At 45.2% G+C, this 17198-nt stretch overlaps 1 protein-coding gene and 1 long non-coding RNA gene across 2 annotated transcripts in view; one reads left to right on the top strand and one right to left on the bottom strand.

Annotated features, from left to right (window-relative positions):
• The window catches only part of LOC306936005, a 47888-nt gene that overhangs the window by 12515 nt on the left and 18175 nt on the right, over positions 1-17198 (bottom strand). The gene's annotated exons all lie outside the window — the stretch shown is intronic.
• On the top strand, positions 999-17041 carry LOC306936225 (uncharacterized protein; the record flags this gene model as incomplete). Its single annotated transcript, XM_079519718.1, has 8 exons — positions 999-1076; positions 2645-2806; positions 3996-4076; positions 10223-10335; positions 11026-11152; positions 12795-12825; positions 13370-13438; positions 15135-17041. 8 exons carry the CDS (start codon positions 999-1001, stop codon positions 15941-15943), a joined length of 1470 nt encoding a protein of 489 aa, XP_079375844.1. The 3' UTR covers positions 15944-17041.

The raw sequence follows: 17198 nt of genomic DNA, 5'->3' as shown, positions 1-17198 counted from the left end.
AGTGTCTGGTCAGACTGAATTAAATACATGCATTTCCTTTTGGGAAATATACTATGTTTGACACTGAATTCATGTTCGATAGTATTGCTAATTGTTAATCACATTAACCCTTGTGTCCCTCTTTTTGGCAAGAAAACAAGGGGATGAAAATAGCAGATCTATAAGCTCACAACGCTATCAGTCATACAATGAAGTATACAGTATAGTGCTCAAAGTGGTACAAAAACAATGCTTAAATGTGCATACATTATCAAACTATATTCTCTTTGTTTACAGACTGTCACCATGGACGATGTGGAGAAATACCACCAGCGACTACAGGCCATAGAGGTGAGTCCTTTCTTCAACTTCTCCACCTTAGGGTTAGGTTAATGTAGCACCTTATAACTTTTTTGTAATGAATAAAATGTACTGTTTTACAATCTGTATGGTAGAGTATTATGTTTATTCTACTGTCTTCTACGGAGACATTTAGATGTGTTTAGGTGAGACATGATCCCGTTTCTGGTTTGACCCCATGCATGGTCAAGATTGAATTCATCCCCTGAACCAGCAGGCCGGCTGTATTAGCTCATTGGCGAAAATGTTTATTCATACTCACACATGGCAGTTTAGAAAACTGCGTGAATACAGTCTCCTAGAATAAAAAGAGAGGATTTAAACACAACCTGAACATACATTTGGTGTCTTTGTCACTTTTGAATGCACCTTGCTTTTTTGAGCTCTCTTGAACTTTTACCCTGTGCGTCATCTGCCCCCCTAACACGCCATCAAGAGATTTACGTCAGAGTTGGCTCTGGCTCTGCTGATCTACTCAGTCCGTGGTCATTCATTCTGTCGGGTGGAAACCATGCATGTCTAAAAACGGTTACTTTTTAGGAGTCAAATTCCAAAGTACCAAAAGTAGCAGATCCACAACAAGCATCGATCTGCTACTGGTGCTGTAATTTGTGTGACTCTGTAGTGTGATTTTAAAAAAATGCACAAAAAGTTAGAACATGGAGATAAGAGATTTGCTCGACAACAACGGTGACAAACATCTCCACCCTGGTTTTGTCTTCCTGGGCCCATCACCAGTGAGCTGGTTTTGTCTTCCTGGGCCCATCACCAGTGAGCTGTGAAAAGACAAACATCTCCACCCTGGTTTTGTCTTCCTGGGCCCATCACCAGTGAGCTGTGAAAAGACAAGTAGCTAGTAGGGAGCGAGTGACCGGCGACCGCCCCCACGTTGTGAAAGCGACTGTGTTGCCATGTCTAGTTATTATAAGTGCCTTTGGGCTTGTTTTTCTGTAAAGTTGCTTGCAAAGTGGCCCGGACGGTTAGCTCAACCGTCTGGTCACCTAGGCTGCCAAACCAGCCGGACAGCGTGCTGCGGGTCCGACTCCCGAGCCCGACGGCCTTTGCCGCGTGTCACTCCCCATCTCTCTCCCCCTTTCCTGCATGTCTATCTACTGTTAACTATCAATAAAGGCATAAAAAGCCCAAAAACAAACAACAAAAAGTTGCTTGCAAATCAATTGGACCTTTCTCAGTGTTCCTACATTTCCCATGATGCATGATGCATTATTACATCAACCTACTGTACAAAGATTGGTTTGGTAATGGTTGTAGTTTTTTACAAACACAGATTTGACCCCAGTGACATCTCCAGGGCAAGGTTTATATCACAACTTCAACAGACACACAGGAGACTGTTCTGTTATTGTTGTGACTGGTACTGGTGGGGAAAGTACCTCAAATGTTTTACTTAAGTAAAAGTATCAATACTGCAATGCAGAAATACTCTGTTACAAGTAAAAGTCTGGTTTTTAAACTTTAGTAAAAGTACAAAAGTCTATTGGCATCAAAATGTACTTAAAGTACCAAAAGTAAAAGTACTAAATGTGTGTTCAAAATGTCTACGAATATTTTAGAAATAGCAGATCTACAAGCTCGTAGATCGGTTATTTTCAAATACCCGAAGTATATAGCCGTAGTATAGCCGATGTATATAGGGATAATAATACTACATACTTATTCAAAAATTGTAGTGGAGTAAATAGTACAATATTTGTCTCTGAGATGTAATGGAGTAGAAGTAAAAGTACTGTAGATTGGAAATAATTAAAATTCCTCAAATGTGTACAGTAGCCTACTTGAGTACATGCACTCTGTTACTTTACAGTACACCACTGGAGACTGGAACATGAGCTCTAATAGGCAGGGTTGGATGGCTCTGTTTTCATATCCTCTGCTATTTTTGCTACAGTATACACTGTAGGTGTATACAGGTTATCTGCATTATTTATGATTTTACTAATTACTAACTAACAATATATCTGTGGAACCGAGGCAAACTAAATGTAATGGCTTCAATTCCAAGTGCTTGTCAGGGCGGGGGTCCCCAGATCAAATATGATTTTAACCCTTGACCTACAGTAGCGGCCACCTATCTGTTACTGTACATTTTATCAACCCTGTGCGTCTGTTTCCTGTCTCTCTATCTCACCGCTTTTCACTGAGAGGAAGTCCTTGACTTGAGGGACCAGTGACTGCCGAGGGGTGTTAACCAAAGAGTTCTATTTAAAAGTGGGTGGAACCCGTCCTCCCACAGCTGTTCTGAGCTCATCTTGAAAACACTCGGCGTAGTCCGATGCAGTAACAGTTGGCCCACACAGCATCGGATCTCCTGTTGAGCCAAGTGACGTCGGACCCAACCGCTCGTTCAATACTTATAAGCCGTCTTAAATTTGAAATATACAATCCAAAGCTCCACAAAGTTTGTGCTGTTGAAAGGTGTCTTATACGGAAAGGACTTTCCCGAGGGGTGAGTAGTGATATTGATGTGAAAGAGGTGAACATAGATCATGTGAAGTCAATCTATATTTGAGTAGAGTCTAGTAAAAGAGATACAAGAGATACAAGATATGTTGTTATACAGTAGGAACAGTACATGCAGGCCACTGTATATTGTGTTGAGGAGTTTTGTGTGAATAAGCTACTCTGCATCTCTCTCTGTAAATTATGTCAAAAAGGTTCTGCGGTGTAATGTCAAGTCAGAGAGATAAGCGGCCGCGGCGGGAGTGATTTGCTCACATGATAAACAGAGAACAGCCTGTGCCTTTCATGCATCGAGTTTAAATGTGGGCTGCATGAAACGGATCAGGCAGATTGCGGCCGAGAACGTAACGGTGATTAATGATTGAAATGCATAAAGTCACAAGTGTTACAGCGTGACTGAAGCCAAGGAGACAAGGGAGGATTTGACTGCGTGCGGGGGTGGGGGGGACGACCCTTGAATGCCGTACAGTAAAGATAAAGTGGTGACAGTTTATCCCCTCCAAGACACCACTGCTGCACTTTGACTGAACCTTCAGCCCATTAAGACCCGAGGCAGATTCTCCATGTCTTCTAAATCCTTAGTTTTCTGAAAAACCTACGTTTCTATGTCAGTGGTTCTCACACTTTTACATGTCAAGGACCCGCCAAATTATATGTATTTAGCGGCGGACCCCCATCTCAAACCGGGGACCCCCAGAAGCAGAGATTTGAGTTATAAAATATTGCAGTTGAGCTTGTCTTCTATTTTTGAATAGCCAAAGTATAACGAATGGCTCGAATCTAAAATGACACCGATGCTTTCCCGCTTTTAATGGGTTAACTCTGAGAGTATACAAATGTACCCAAACGGTCCGTTTGGTTACATTTGTATACTCTCTGAGTTACAGACCTTTTACGTGTCTATTTGGTTCCGTTTGTAAACTTCCAGAGTTAATTTTACTGTAGAGCCTTTTCCTTCTTTTTTTTTACGACAGGCCACAGAGACAAAACCGCGAATTACAACGTTGGCGTTTCCATAAAGTGCATCAATCGACAGCTAATCGAACGTCATTGTGAAAGACACACAAGTGGAACCTTCTTTGGTTTCTCGGTTTCAAAACGCCTGCCTTCTTTAGTTCTGTTTGTTCCGCCGTCTCTCATTTCAAAGTTTTGTCCGTCCGTCTCTCACCATATAGGAGCGCCGTCGGCAGCTGGAAGAAGAGGAGAGACAGAAGAGAGAGGCTGAAGACGAATGGTTGAAGTTGGCCCAGGAGAAGGTCTGTATTCTGTCCACACCACGGGTCAAAACCATAATTAGAAACCATTCGGCCTGTCACAATTACTTCATTACTGCCTAATCGCTATTTATTTGAGATAATGGCAATAATTTAGCATAATCGTCATAATCGCTTCCATGCTGAGAAAGGTTTGTGCATTTTGAAACGTTAAAAAAACGATCTACAAGCTCAACACGCCACAATGCAACGCATTGTGAGCTTGTTGATCGGCTATTTTCACTCATTTGTAGAGTAAGTAAAGAGTAAAACTTTATATGTCATACTTTGGCCAAATTACAATATTTAATTTTGATTATTTGCATAGGTCATGACAGTCACTTCTTTCTGTCGGCTATAAGTTTTAGTCATATCTGCCCCTGTGCAACTTTTTCCCCACAAAGCCTAAAAGCCACACTGTCAATGATTTGTATGGCGATTGGCATGTCATAATGGTGACAGCCCTAGCAACTATGTGTGTTGTAGTATAGGATAGTGTAGGTGCCAGAGGAGGGGCAGTTGAAATGTCAGTGCAGTTTCCACTAACAGATGTAAATGATGTAATGAAAATTAGACATCTGCACTTTCGGTTCCTCTGAGGCAGGAAACCAGAGCAACGTTTTTTTTTTTTTTACTCACATGCACAAATTAGTTCAATGTTTGCTTAATTGTGCCTCTTCATCTCCAAGTGTAATGTTTAAAAAAAAGATGTGATCACACTCACACCCTCATAGGCTGAATCATAGTTTGGTGTGAATGCACCCTAACATTTGTTTTCACAGAAACAAAGTTTGAATGTTCAAGATTCAAGAACCTTCTCATCATTATAACAGATACCCATGTATCATGAATCATTAAATAGTTTAAATTAATTTGTAAACAAAGCTCTGGTTTCTGTGTTTACATTATAGACCCTTCTGGGGGGGCGTGCAGGCTTGTTCTGTTGTAATTGGTTAGAGAGGGGTGAGGGGTGGAGTCAGCTATAGCTACTCTGGTCTAATTGGTTAGAAAGGGGTGAGGGGTGGAGTCAGCTATAGCTACTCTGTTCTAAGTGGTTAGAGAGGGGTGAGGGGTGGAGTCAGCTATAGCTACTCTGTTCTAAGTGGTTAGAGAGGGGTGAGGGGTGGAGTCAGCTATAGCTACTCTGTTCTAATTGGTTAGAGAGGGGTGAGGGGGTGGAGTTAGCTATAGCTACTCTGTTCTAAGTGGTTAGAGAAAAACTCAGAAAACTCTTAGGCCCTTATTTATCAACGCGGTGTACGCGTAAGATCACCGCACTTTCGGCATTTATCATTCCAGTTTGACTTTGAACTTGGACGTACCCTACGCCAAAACTCACGTTAGGTCGGGAGCATTCGTTGGCTTTGTCTGCACCAATTTTCTGTCGTATATAGACAAGCGGAGAAGCATTGTCTGACCAGTTGAAAGGCATCTAAACACAATTTAGGCTACTAGTTTAGATGCTTAATCAAACAGTGCTTTATTGGCTCTGTTAAAACATATGCGAGCACATATGTGCAAGATTATTTTGACCACGGGAGAGCAGCGTGACATCAGACGCCTATAATATCCCTGTGATAATATAACATTATTATTTTGGCATAAATGGACGTGCACCCCTATTTTATTTCCAAAAAGTGACAATGACGAGCATAGCATGCCTATTTGTAATGGCATAGGCGTTAGGAGCTTATTCACCAAATTTACGGCAGGATCAGCTATTTACGATCACTTTATAAATGCCGTGCTGACATGTGCGCACGCCAAAACCCACGCTCGAATTTAAGGCAGAACTTACACTCCATTGATAAATGAGGGCCTTGAGAACAGTGGTTTAGATTAGAAGTAACCGTGGTTCTCAAATATAGCACTGGCACAAAACATTTTCAGATGGGGGGGGGGGTCATATAATTTTTATAATTTTGGGGGTCAATGACACAAGTGTGAGAATTTAGAAGGCATTTGTAGAATCAGCCTCAGGTCTTAATGGGTTAAATCAGTGGTTCCCAAATAGTGGGTTGGGATATTTAGAACATTTCAAAAGATTAAAAATAATAATAATAATTGTATACATTTTAAAACAAACACAAATAATAATTAAGAAGTAGTGAAAATAGCTGATAAGCTCGCGATTTCCGGCGCAAACGTCTAAATCTCTCTTTTGGGTTTGAACCTGAGAAGTTTTGGAACCACTGGGTTAAATAACCTGGGTGGAGTCACTGAGCCTTTTAACTCCATTTATTGTGATAGGTCTAGTGTCTACAGCTCAGCCCAGCTGTTCTCAATTACTGCATCAAGCCTGTTGTGTTCGTCAGTGATTAGAAATGTGTTACTTCACTCATTCCACGGCGCAGCCCTCTGCATCAGTGGAGTGCAGTGTTGCCAGACTTTGCGAGATAAATAATCAACCAGGTCTATGAAAACAAGCCAAAAGTAGCAACTATAGGCCACAATTTAAACCTACTGTATATGCACTGGCTATTTGAGAATAGCCAATCTACGTGTGAGCTTGTAGATCTGCTGTTTTCAAAAATAAATCTTGAGAAAAAGTTTTTAATTAAAAAAAATACCAGAGTAGCTTATAATAAACGGACAGCGGATTATAAATCCTAGCTGTGAAGGCAGTTAGTGTTTTTTTTTCGTAAATTGATGCCCCAAAAGTAGCAGGTCCGCAAGCTCAAAACGCTTGCTACTTTTGCTACTTAAGTTAGAATCCTGAAAAGTAACATACAAGGTTTCCACCCGACAGAGACGATGTGACACACCGGTTGGAGAGATGGAGATACGGGGGCGCAGCGAGAGAGATATGCCAAGAAGAAGGACAGCTAGGACAGATAGAAAATAAGTTTTTCATACAGTCCAGTGGCTCAGCATTCTCTGTGGTCCCTTACATGCCCCATTACCCTTTCTAGTCCTGTCCGGGGGGCACACACACTACCCTGAGACTACAGTACAAACAACCATCCATCTATAAACCAAGCAGGCATTATATTTCCACCGTCCGTTGCCCACACAAATGATGCGTAACACTACTACAAGCCTGAGGCATTTTATTCACCGTCAGGCTGTGTGCCAAATCACTCACCTGAATGTCACCTCTGCTCTAATATTCTGATTAGTCACAGATTGGCTCTCTGTGGAGAGAGAAGGGGGGCGCCTGTACCTGGAAAACTGGCGTGTCAAGGATCACGCTAGTGGCGCGGCTGTGACACGCACGCACGTGCGCACACGCACACGCACACAAACACAGTGTCTTGCCGCCTACGAATTGAATATTAGCGTCCAGTACAACCACAGTCTTCTACTGTTGGCCAGTGGGAGCTGACCAGTACCACTGGCTTCTACTGTTGGTCACTGGGAGCTGACCAGTACAACCACAGTCTTCTACTGTTGGTCACTGGGAGCTGACCAGTACAACCACAGTCTTCTACTGTTGGTCACTGGGAGCTGACCAGAACAACCACAGTCTTCTACTGTTGGTCACTGGGAGCTGACCAGTACCACTGGCTTCTACTGTTGGTCACTGGGAGCTGACCAGTACAACCACAGTCTTCTACTGTTGGTCACTGGGAGCTGACTAGTACCACTGGCTTCTGCTGTTGGTCACTGGGAGCTGACCAGTACAACCACAGTCTTCTACTGTTGGTCACTGGGAGCTGACCAGTACCACTGGCTTCTACTGTTGGTCACTGGGAGCTGACCAGTACAACCACAGTCTTCTACTGTTGGTCACTGGGAGCTGACCAGTACCACTGGCTTCTACTGTTGGTCACTGGGAGCTGACCAGTACAACCACAGTCTTCTGCTGTTGGTCACTGGGAGCTGACCAGAACAACCACAGTCCATATTGTTGAACATCTTCACTTTTTACAGTCTTCCCCCATCAATCCCAGGCTCGTCCCGTTACCACGGAATTGCATCACCCTCTTGAGCCGTGCTTTGAAAAACGTCTGCAAATAGACCCCATGGGCTCAGCTCACGCTGTGTCCTTGCGACGTGCATACATGACACATCGTCTCTGTCATCAAAAGTAGCAGATCCACAAGCTCTTTGATGCTTTTGTGTGATGCCGTATTGTAATGAAGTAGGGGATAATTTTACGGGGAAAAACCCCCACAAAAAGTTAGAATATTGGGATAAGAGGTTTCTGTCCGACTGCAACAATATCAAAGGTCCACCAGGAGGAAGAGGACATCTCAGACTCAGAGGCTAGGTGACACCTTGTCCACTCCCCATGGAGGAAGAGGACATCTCAGACTCAGAGGCTAGGTGACACCTTGTCCACTCCCCATGGAGGAAGAGGACATCTCAGACTCAGAGGCTAGGTGACACCTTGTCCACTCCCCATGGAGGAAGAGGACATCTCAGACTCAGAGGCTAGGTGACACCTTGTCCACTCCCCGTGGAGGAAGAGGACATCTCAGACTCAGAGGCTAGGTGACACCTTGTCCACTCCCCGTGGAGGAAGAGGACATCTCAGACACAGAGGCTAGGTGACACCTTGTCACTGTCCACTCCCCATGGAGGAAAAGGACATCTCAGACTCAGACACAGAGGCTAGGTGACACCTTGTCACTGTCCACTCCCCATGGAGGAAAAGGACATCTCAGACTCAGACACAGAGGCTAGGTGACACCTTGTCACTGTCCACTCCCCATGGAGGAAAAGGACATCTCAGACTCAGACACAGAGGCTAGGTGACACCTTGTCACTGTCCACTCCCCATGGAGGAAGAGGACATCTCAGACTCAGAGGCTAGGTGACACCTTGTCACTGTCCACTCCCCATGGAGGAAGAGGACATCTCAGACTCAGAGGCTAGGTGACACCTTGTCACTGTCCACTCCCCATGGAGGAAGAGGACATCTCAGACTCAGAGGCTAGGTGACACCTTGTCACTGTCCACTCCCCATGGAGGAAGAGGACATCTCAGACTCAGAGGCTAGGTGACACCTTGTCACTGTCCACTCCCCATGGAGGAAGAGGACATCTCAGACTCAGAGGCTAGGTGACACCTTGTCCACTCCCCATGGAGGAAGAGGACATCTCAGACTCAGAGGCTAGGTGACACCTTGTCCACTCCCCGTGGAGGAAGAGGACATCTCAGACTCAGACACAGAGGCTAGGTGACACCTTGTCCACTCCCCATGGAGGAAGAGGACATCTCAGACTCAGAGGCTAGGTGACACCTTGTCCACTCCCCATGGAGGAAAAGGACATCTCAGACTCAGACACAGAGGCTAGGTGACACCTTGTCCACTCCCCATGGAGGAAAAGGACATCTCAGACTCAGACACAGAGGCTAGGTGACACCTTGTCCACTCCCCATGGAGGAAGAGGACATCTCAGACTCAGACACAGAGGCTAGGTGACACCTTGTCACCGTCACCCTCAGACAGCAGGCAGACACACATGGCTCTGTCTGCTGTCTGCAGCCTCTGTGCTGAATGAACACTATCCATAGAGACAGGAGGACTCATGCGTGAGGGGGAAACAAAAAATAGCAGATCTACAAGCTCAAAATGCATCACAGAGCGGCACGTTTTTAGCTTGTAGATCTGCTATTTTTGAATTGGAATCCTGAAAAGTTACATTTTTATAAAAAAAAGAATTAAGTGCATTTATTTATACTTATGTTAACACAAATCCTAGACCTAGGGGTGGGTGATATGGTTATAAATATGTATATTTTGTGATACAGTGAATGCACATTCTATGATTTGCAGTTCTATACCTTAATTTATACTTCTGTAGAATGAGAGTTTCGTCAGCCAAAAATTAATAAATATTTTGGTCAAAATGTTCTGTTACTCATTTTTCTTTTAGTTTCTGTTAAAGAACACATGACAAATATCATGATAATATCATGTATGGTGATACCGCTTGAAAAAATATTGTGAGACCCTGGTGTCAGGTGGGATTTTGATCCGATGGTCAAGATTAAATGTATCATCTGAGCAAGCAGACAGGCTCAATTAGCTCAATGGTAAAACATTTCAGCACAGGAAACCAGGTTAAAATCCGAGGAGAAAAGTGACTGCTTTAAGGATTACAACATAAGAATATAAGCTCTGCAGCAAACACGTTTAGTTCAAGAAGATAATCCCCCCCCCCCCCCTCTCTCTCTCTCTCTCACACACACACACACAGAGGAAATGCTTGAGGGAACAGTGGTTAAGTGAGCCACCTCCACCTCCTGTCCCCACGTCTGCAGTGGCCGAGGGGCCCGAGACCCCTGATCCTCTACTACAGGACACACCACAGTGAGACATCCCACTACTCTTCATCAGATTTATAAAACGTATCCTTGGGAGGGTCCCCAGAATAATTACTTATAGCATCACTTTAACCATATTTAACCATATTTTAAACTACAGTATGAGCTTGTAGATCTGTTATTATACATCTTTGCTTCTGGGGTCCCTAGAACAAAATGTTTTGAGAGGGGTGTCGGCGGGCAAATAGGTATAATTTTGGGGGTCCTTGACATGAACCACTCTTCTAAATAGCAGCGCAGACAAATGAGAAATGTTCAGGTGTGATACTGGTACAGAGTGAAAGCACACGTTGCAGTGTGTCTCTTCTCTACACACTGAACTCTGTATACTAGTAGTGGAAAGTATTTGAGGACGCACGCTGGGCGCTGAATAGACCAACCATCATTTGATGCCGTGTGCTATATTTGCCGCACGCTTACATAATCCTCACGGCTTTGGAAGAAACTTAAACACTTCGCCGCACGGCGGTGTCGCTTGCCGACAAGATCAGCTCTTGTCGGCAAGCAACGTGGTCACCAGGCTTTAGACCCAGATCTATGGTTCGTTGTTCAATGTTATAGATTTCTACAAGTTATGGTACCATGTCATGTGTCCCCTTTCTCACTCTCGTGTGTACATTTATTTGTGTGTGTGTGTGTGTGTGTGTGTGCGCATGCTACTGTATGTGCGTATCAGAGAGGCAAGCGAGTGCCAGCAGACGCCCAAGGAGCGAGCAGAGACAGCAGATGTCAGAGAACACGAGAGCACAGCCCCTCCCGACGAGAACACACATCCATTCAGCTGCACACACAACCACTATCAGGTACCACGCACACCCACGCACACCCACACCCACACACACACACACACACACACACACACACACCACACACACACACACACACACACACACACACACAATCTGGTGCAATACAAACAGCTCTCTGGGACTCATCTGGGTGTTTCTCACACCGTACCTCAAGCACACGCACGCTATCACACATGCATGTGCAGGCTACCATGCACATAATTATCGCCATTGTCGTCTAATTTCCATATTCAAAATTTTGGCGTGTTTTTTTTCCCATAAATTAACGCCATACTTGACCACACTACAGCGTCACACAAAAGCATCAAAAGTACCAGATCTACAAGCTTTAAACACGGTGTGAAGCGACGCATTTTGATCTTGTAGATCTGCAACTTGTGCTACCATTGAATTTGAATCCTGAACAGCAACAGTTTTGGACATAACATGTGCTACAGTGCTATATGATTACAGCCACAGCCACACATACGCATGCACCTGTGTGTGTGTGTGTGTGTGTGTGTGTGTGTGTGTGTGTGTGTGTGTGTGTGTGTGTGCGCGCGCACGTGCACGTGTGCATGTGTGAGTGCGTTAGTGTGTAGCGGCAATGGCTCAGGAGGTAGAGCGGCCCCTTACCTCTTATCTCTAAACTTATTTGCCATTTTTTACTATTTTTATAAACCTTTTAAAATAGTTCAAATAGCCGATCTACAAGCTCACAACGTGTCGATGTAGATCGGCGAGTTGAACTATTTTAAAATTAATTAAGGATGCATGCATCATATTTACGCAAACTCTTATAGAAATATTCCTATTTCCAATAGAGAAGACTGGTCCACCTTTAGCAGCCTTTGGCAGTGAGAAGCTAACCTCATGTGAGCAAAGCTTTACTGTAACTATGCAGTGAACTGCATTAAGCCCATGGTACACGCCACTTGAACTCTCACATTCACCAAATGCTCCTCTCACTGTACACAGCCCATATTTAGCTCACACTTTGACTGACTCGCAGTGGCGAGATTGGAATGGCTAATGGGTAAAATGAAGGACCCGTGAGCCGTGAGTTTGCTGATGGTGTCTGAAATATTTATGGCAGGGTGTGAAGCTGGGCAGGGCTCTGCATAGTAGGGGGGGGGGGGGGGGGGGCACGGCAGTGGGGGGGGGGGGGGGGAGAAGTACTCACAATTTTAACTCAAGTACAAGTAACAATACCACAGGGTCACGGTGGCACAGTCGGTACTACTCGGTAGTACAGCGCCTCACAACTAGAAGGTCTGGGGTTCGATTCCCGCTGGGGACGCTGGGGGCGTGTTCCCTCCTCCGCGTCATCAGTGCCCATACGCGAAGTAAAAGTAAAAGTAGTCATTGTGCAGAAAGTCCCATTTCAGGTTTCAAAATGTATACAGATCTTTCGGAAATAGCAGATCTACAAGCAACACAACAGAATGACGCGTAGTGAGCTTCTAGATCAGCTATTTTGAAATATCTCAGAATTGAATATAATTACAGTACTTGAGTAAATGTACGTATAGTTACTTTCCACTACTGTGCGGTAGTGGTGGGTGGGGGGGTGAGTCTTAAGGTCGTAGAGTGGCTAACCGTGCTATGTTTCTGACTTTGGCGAGCACCTAAAATTGTCTCTCCTCCCCACCCGTAGGCCGGCGTTGACGAGGACCTCCTGAGACAAGGTAAGACGGAGTCAAAGTCAGCCGAATCAGATGTCTCGTGGCTGTGTATGTGCCTTGTCATCGTCGGTGTGTCTTATGAAGAACGTAACGTTTTAGCATTCTAATGTTTGCAAACGATACTGTGCTTCACGGTAACTGAGGCTTCGTCTGTGGGATAGTATGCTGAAAACATAGTGTACAGAATGAGAGACCCAGCTGGGGGAGAGCGTTCTAACATAACTGGCATGGCATAACAGGCATTCTGCATGCAATGTGTGTGTGCAGCACTGAGTGTTGAATGCTGCTGTGCACTCACTGGCCCACTACTATTGTATACTGGGATAAATGTACACAGTAAATTACACTACTTTAACGTCACTCCCGGAGTTACAGACCCTTAACGGGGGTCTATTCATATTCTATTTTTATGGTTCCATTTCCACACTCTTGGAGATACACTAATAACTCAAGCTCACAACGCCGGGGACTCCACTCCACCGTATGGGGTTCACATGGTTAAAGTTTAGGCGTGTACGCTTACATCTCTCACTCTTTTCCTCTCCAGTGATTGCCGCAGCTGAAGAAGACCCGACAGAGAGGATGTACCGCGAGAGTAGGCAGGATGGCCGATCAGGTAAGCCAGCAGAAAACACATAGTAGCCGAGACAATATTCTCAGGTGGTGATGCTTTATGTAACATGATATCATGGGTAGATGACATGTACAATAACACTCAGGTTAGTGGTACGGTAGATCTGCCAAGAGCACAGGGCAGAAATCATAGTTATACTCTGCCTCAAGGACAAATTGAGTGATGGTAAAATATAGCGGTTAGATAAGCAACCATATAATTTCTTCCCCAACACCTTCTCTGGAAGACCGCCCTGTGGCAATAAGTGGACCATTAACTGGCCCTGTTATTTCACGTTCAATATAAGACCAGCGTATTGCCATTATCATTGACCCATGGAGAGGGTGTGCTTTGATTTTGGGAAAGTTTTGGCAATCACATTTAAGCATTTAGGCATTTAGCAGATGTTCTTATCCAGAGCGACTTATAAGTGCAAAATCAGAGTAATCAAAATCACCATGAACCATAGTAAACCAAAAGAATAGTAGTCTGGAGTGTGCAAAGACAATCGTAATACTTCAAAGGAACTATACCAGAAAAACACCAAACCTAGCATCTGTCTCCAAGCAACATTATGTCTAAATAACATTAGTAACATTTGTAGTCAAGCGAAACACATCTAAATAACAAATACAGTGTGAACAAGTAACCAACATGTCGTCTGTTACAAAACAGTTACTTTTCAGGATTAAAATTTGAAAAGTAGCAGATCGACAAGCTCGATATATGCTATATGCTCTATCTGTATAGCATGAGCATCTATCAAAAAATGAGGGATACGAGGAGAAGGCAGTGCTAGGGGGTGAGGGTGAGGTGGCGTCTGAAGAGTCAGAAAATGGGGAGTGAGTCTGCAGTCCTTCCTGACTGCATATTATTAGTTTTGTACTTTTTCTAACCTTCAAACGGTTTTTTTTATGCCCCATTCCTCCTTGGTCGTTCTACCTTCAGTGTACGAGTTAACGATGAAGTGGGAGTGAAGCACGCCCAGCGCTGTTATATTTAGACCACTTTGTTATTTCTGTCCCGTTAATTTTTCATGTCTACCGGAGGACTTAAGCGATAGACTTAGTAGCGGCAGAAAGGGAAAAACATTGAAAGAATGCACCGCGTTCCCTATGCAGCTCTGTAGTGACACGAGAGACAGAGAGCCCTCGTCTGTGTTTGAAGGTATAGGAAGAGAGAAGTACATGTGTCCACTCAGCCTGTGTGTAGCTTCGCCAAGCATCTTAGCCATCACACACACTGACAGGTCTAAGAGAACACCGTTCTCGCATTAACTTTCATAGGACTTTTATTCATGGCTTTATTAAACCCTATTTACTTACAGTAGGTGACCGGGGTTCCCCCAGGGCTCAATACAAGGTTCAAGCTCGTAGAACTACACGCTTGCAGATTGGCTATTTTGGCAGAAGTTTTGCCCGCCACATATAAGGACATGTGGTAAATGAGGTCTTATCCTGGACAATGAATGACTTTACATCTATCTATTGATGTACATTTTTGCCTCGAGAGATTGTGTCCTCACATTTAGCTCTCTAATTTAAGAATACGAGTTGTGGCCTCGGCTTGAAAATGTATGAAAGCCAAATAAGACCCATAATCTCCTGAAGGGTTCTTGCAATAATAACCCCAGTGTTGCACGGCGATACAGTGTTCATTGAGCAGCCTCCTCTTCATCTCTGTTCCTCTTGCGTTGCAGTGCTGGGCATGGTGGCGGTCCAGGTCGAGAGGGACCCCAAGACGGGAGTCACCGTGGTGCGCTCCGTGGCGCCGGTGGCGGTCGAGCCCGGCGCCGCCGACATGACCGTGCCGGTGTTCGACGACGGCCGGAAGAGCGTCCACGCCGTCGGCGGGGCGGGGCTCCAGCCCTCGGCCGAGGAGCTGGGCCAGATCCTCAGCGCCTTGGACGGCGTGGGGATGAGGGTCCTACTGGACGACGTCACCGTCACGCCGCCGCCACGACGGGAAGACGCGAATGAAAACAGAGGCCGCTTGGACAGCGCCGGGGCCGATGGAGGCGACGAGGAGGAGGACGAGGACGAGGAGGAACGGGAAGACGGCGGCGGCGTGGCAGTGGTCGTGAGAGAGATGGTGGGAACGACGGACGACGCGGAGTACACCGGGGCGGAGTACTGCATGGAGGACGGGCCCGTCACGCTCACGTTCATGGGCTACGCGGACGGCCAAGAGGAAGAGGAGGAGGAGGGGGGTGCCAGGCCGGGCCAGGGGGACGCGCTCACCGTGGAGCGGGTCATCATCACCGATGACGGCGAGGAGAAGGTTTTGGGGCCCGCCGGCGGCTCCGAGCCGGGACTCCAGTCCAACGGCGAGGGCCTGAAGGACCCGTCCGCCCACGAAGGAGTGTTTCAGGACATCCCTCTGAACGCACTGAAAGCCCCGGCGGAGGAGGAGGGAGGGAAGGGCCTGCAGGACGCCGGCCAGGAGGAGGACGAGGGGCAAGGAGCTGCTCCCAAACGCAAGGCCTGTCAGTGCTGCTCCGTCATGTGAACAACACACGGGGAGAGAGAAACAGAGAGAGAGAGAGAGAGAGAGAGAGAGAGAGAAAGAAAAGAGAGACTTTTTTTTCGTTTTTATTTCCAATATCTATCCTCATCATGACTTCCATTTCGTACTTTATGCTGCAATGATGCCTTGGTTTGAATGAAGGGCTAAATCAACTTAATTAGTGACACACAGAACAGGCTCCAGGGGACTGTCGGTACAATGATGTGGAGTTGAGTGGTTGGTGTTACTAGGGCCTAGCTGGCCAAGCCTGAGGGCTTGGATAGAATGTTGCTCAAGCTGTCTTGTTATTGTCGGTTCATTCTAGTGTACCATTGTGCCTTTGTAACCCTTTCATCTTACCGTGCCAAAGGAAAAGACCACTATTGTATTTTTTTACAGCTCCTTTACAGCTATGAACTCAAAATAGCTGTAAAAGGGTCTTCCACAAACCACTTCTGCCCCCCGGTGGACGGAGCGAGGAATTACAACAACATCAGCCACTGCCAGGAAGGATGCCAAGAACCTAATTTCTAAGTCCTCTTCTGTTTCCTCTAACCTGGGACTTGATCTACACAGCTAAAGAGACGTTTTAGCAGCATCTCCAAATGTGGGGAAGAAAAGCCAAAGATGTTCATTAGAGCAAGTATATTTTTGGGAGCACAATTGTTTTTTTAATACTAGGTCTTGGTTCAAATAAGCTTCTAATATGGTATGACATTCTGTCAAGCTATGAGTTCAGTTCATAGTGCTGCAGTTCATTTTATTCAGTGCAAATTAATGCACAGAAAAGCACAATTCTTTTTACAGTACAGGAGGATGAAAAGCACACATTTTCAGCCCACATAATGTGGCATTCTTTGCTGTTACATTAACAAATGTTAACTCTTAGACTGACTGAGAGGGGGCGACAATCAATAAGGTAACAATAGTAATTCAATAACTCTATGAACATGGGGCATGTACGTAAGCAAGCATAAGTTGGCGTCTATCTCATTCAGTGTGTAAATGAACCTAATACTGTAATAAGTGAAGGCTAATGTTTATTCAATGTATCGATTGAATGTATGTTGTATGATCATAAATCTAAGTGTATTTGAGACATTTAATTCCTTCATGTCTTTATTCATGTCATGAATCCAAATGTTCAAAGTGGGCTCCGGGGAGGGGACCCCCAGGGGTCCTTGCGGGGGATTCCAGGGGGTCCCCACAATTAATCACTTTATCCATTTATACGTTGGCTATTCAAAATAGCAGATCT

The sequence above is a fragment of the Electrona antarctica genome (assembly GCF_951216825.1).
Source record: "Electrona antarctica genome assembly, chromosome: 14".
Taxonomy (NCBI): domain Eukaryota; kingdom Metazoa; phylum Chordata; class Actinopteri; order Myctophiformes; family Myctophidae; genus Electrona; species Electrona antarctica.
This window is presented reverse-complemented; position numbering and strand designations above follow the sequence as displayed.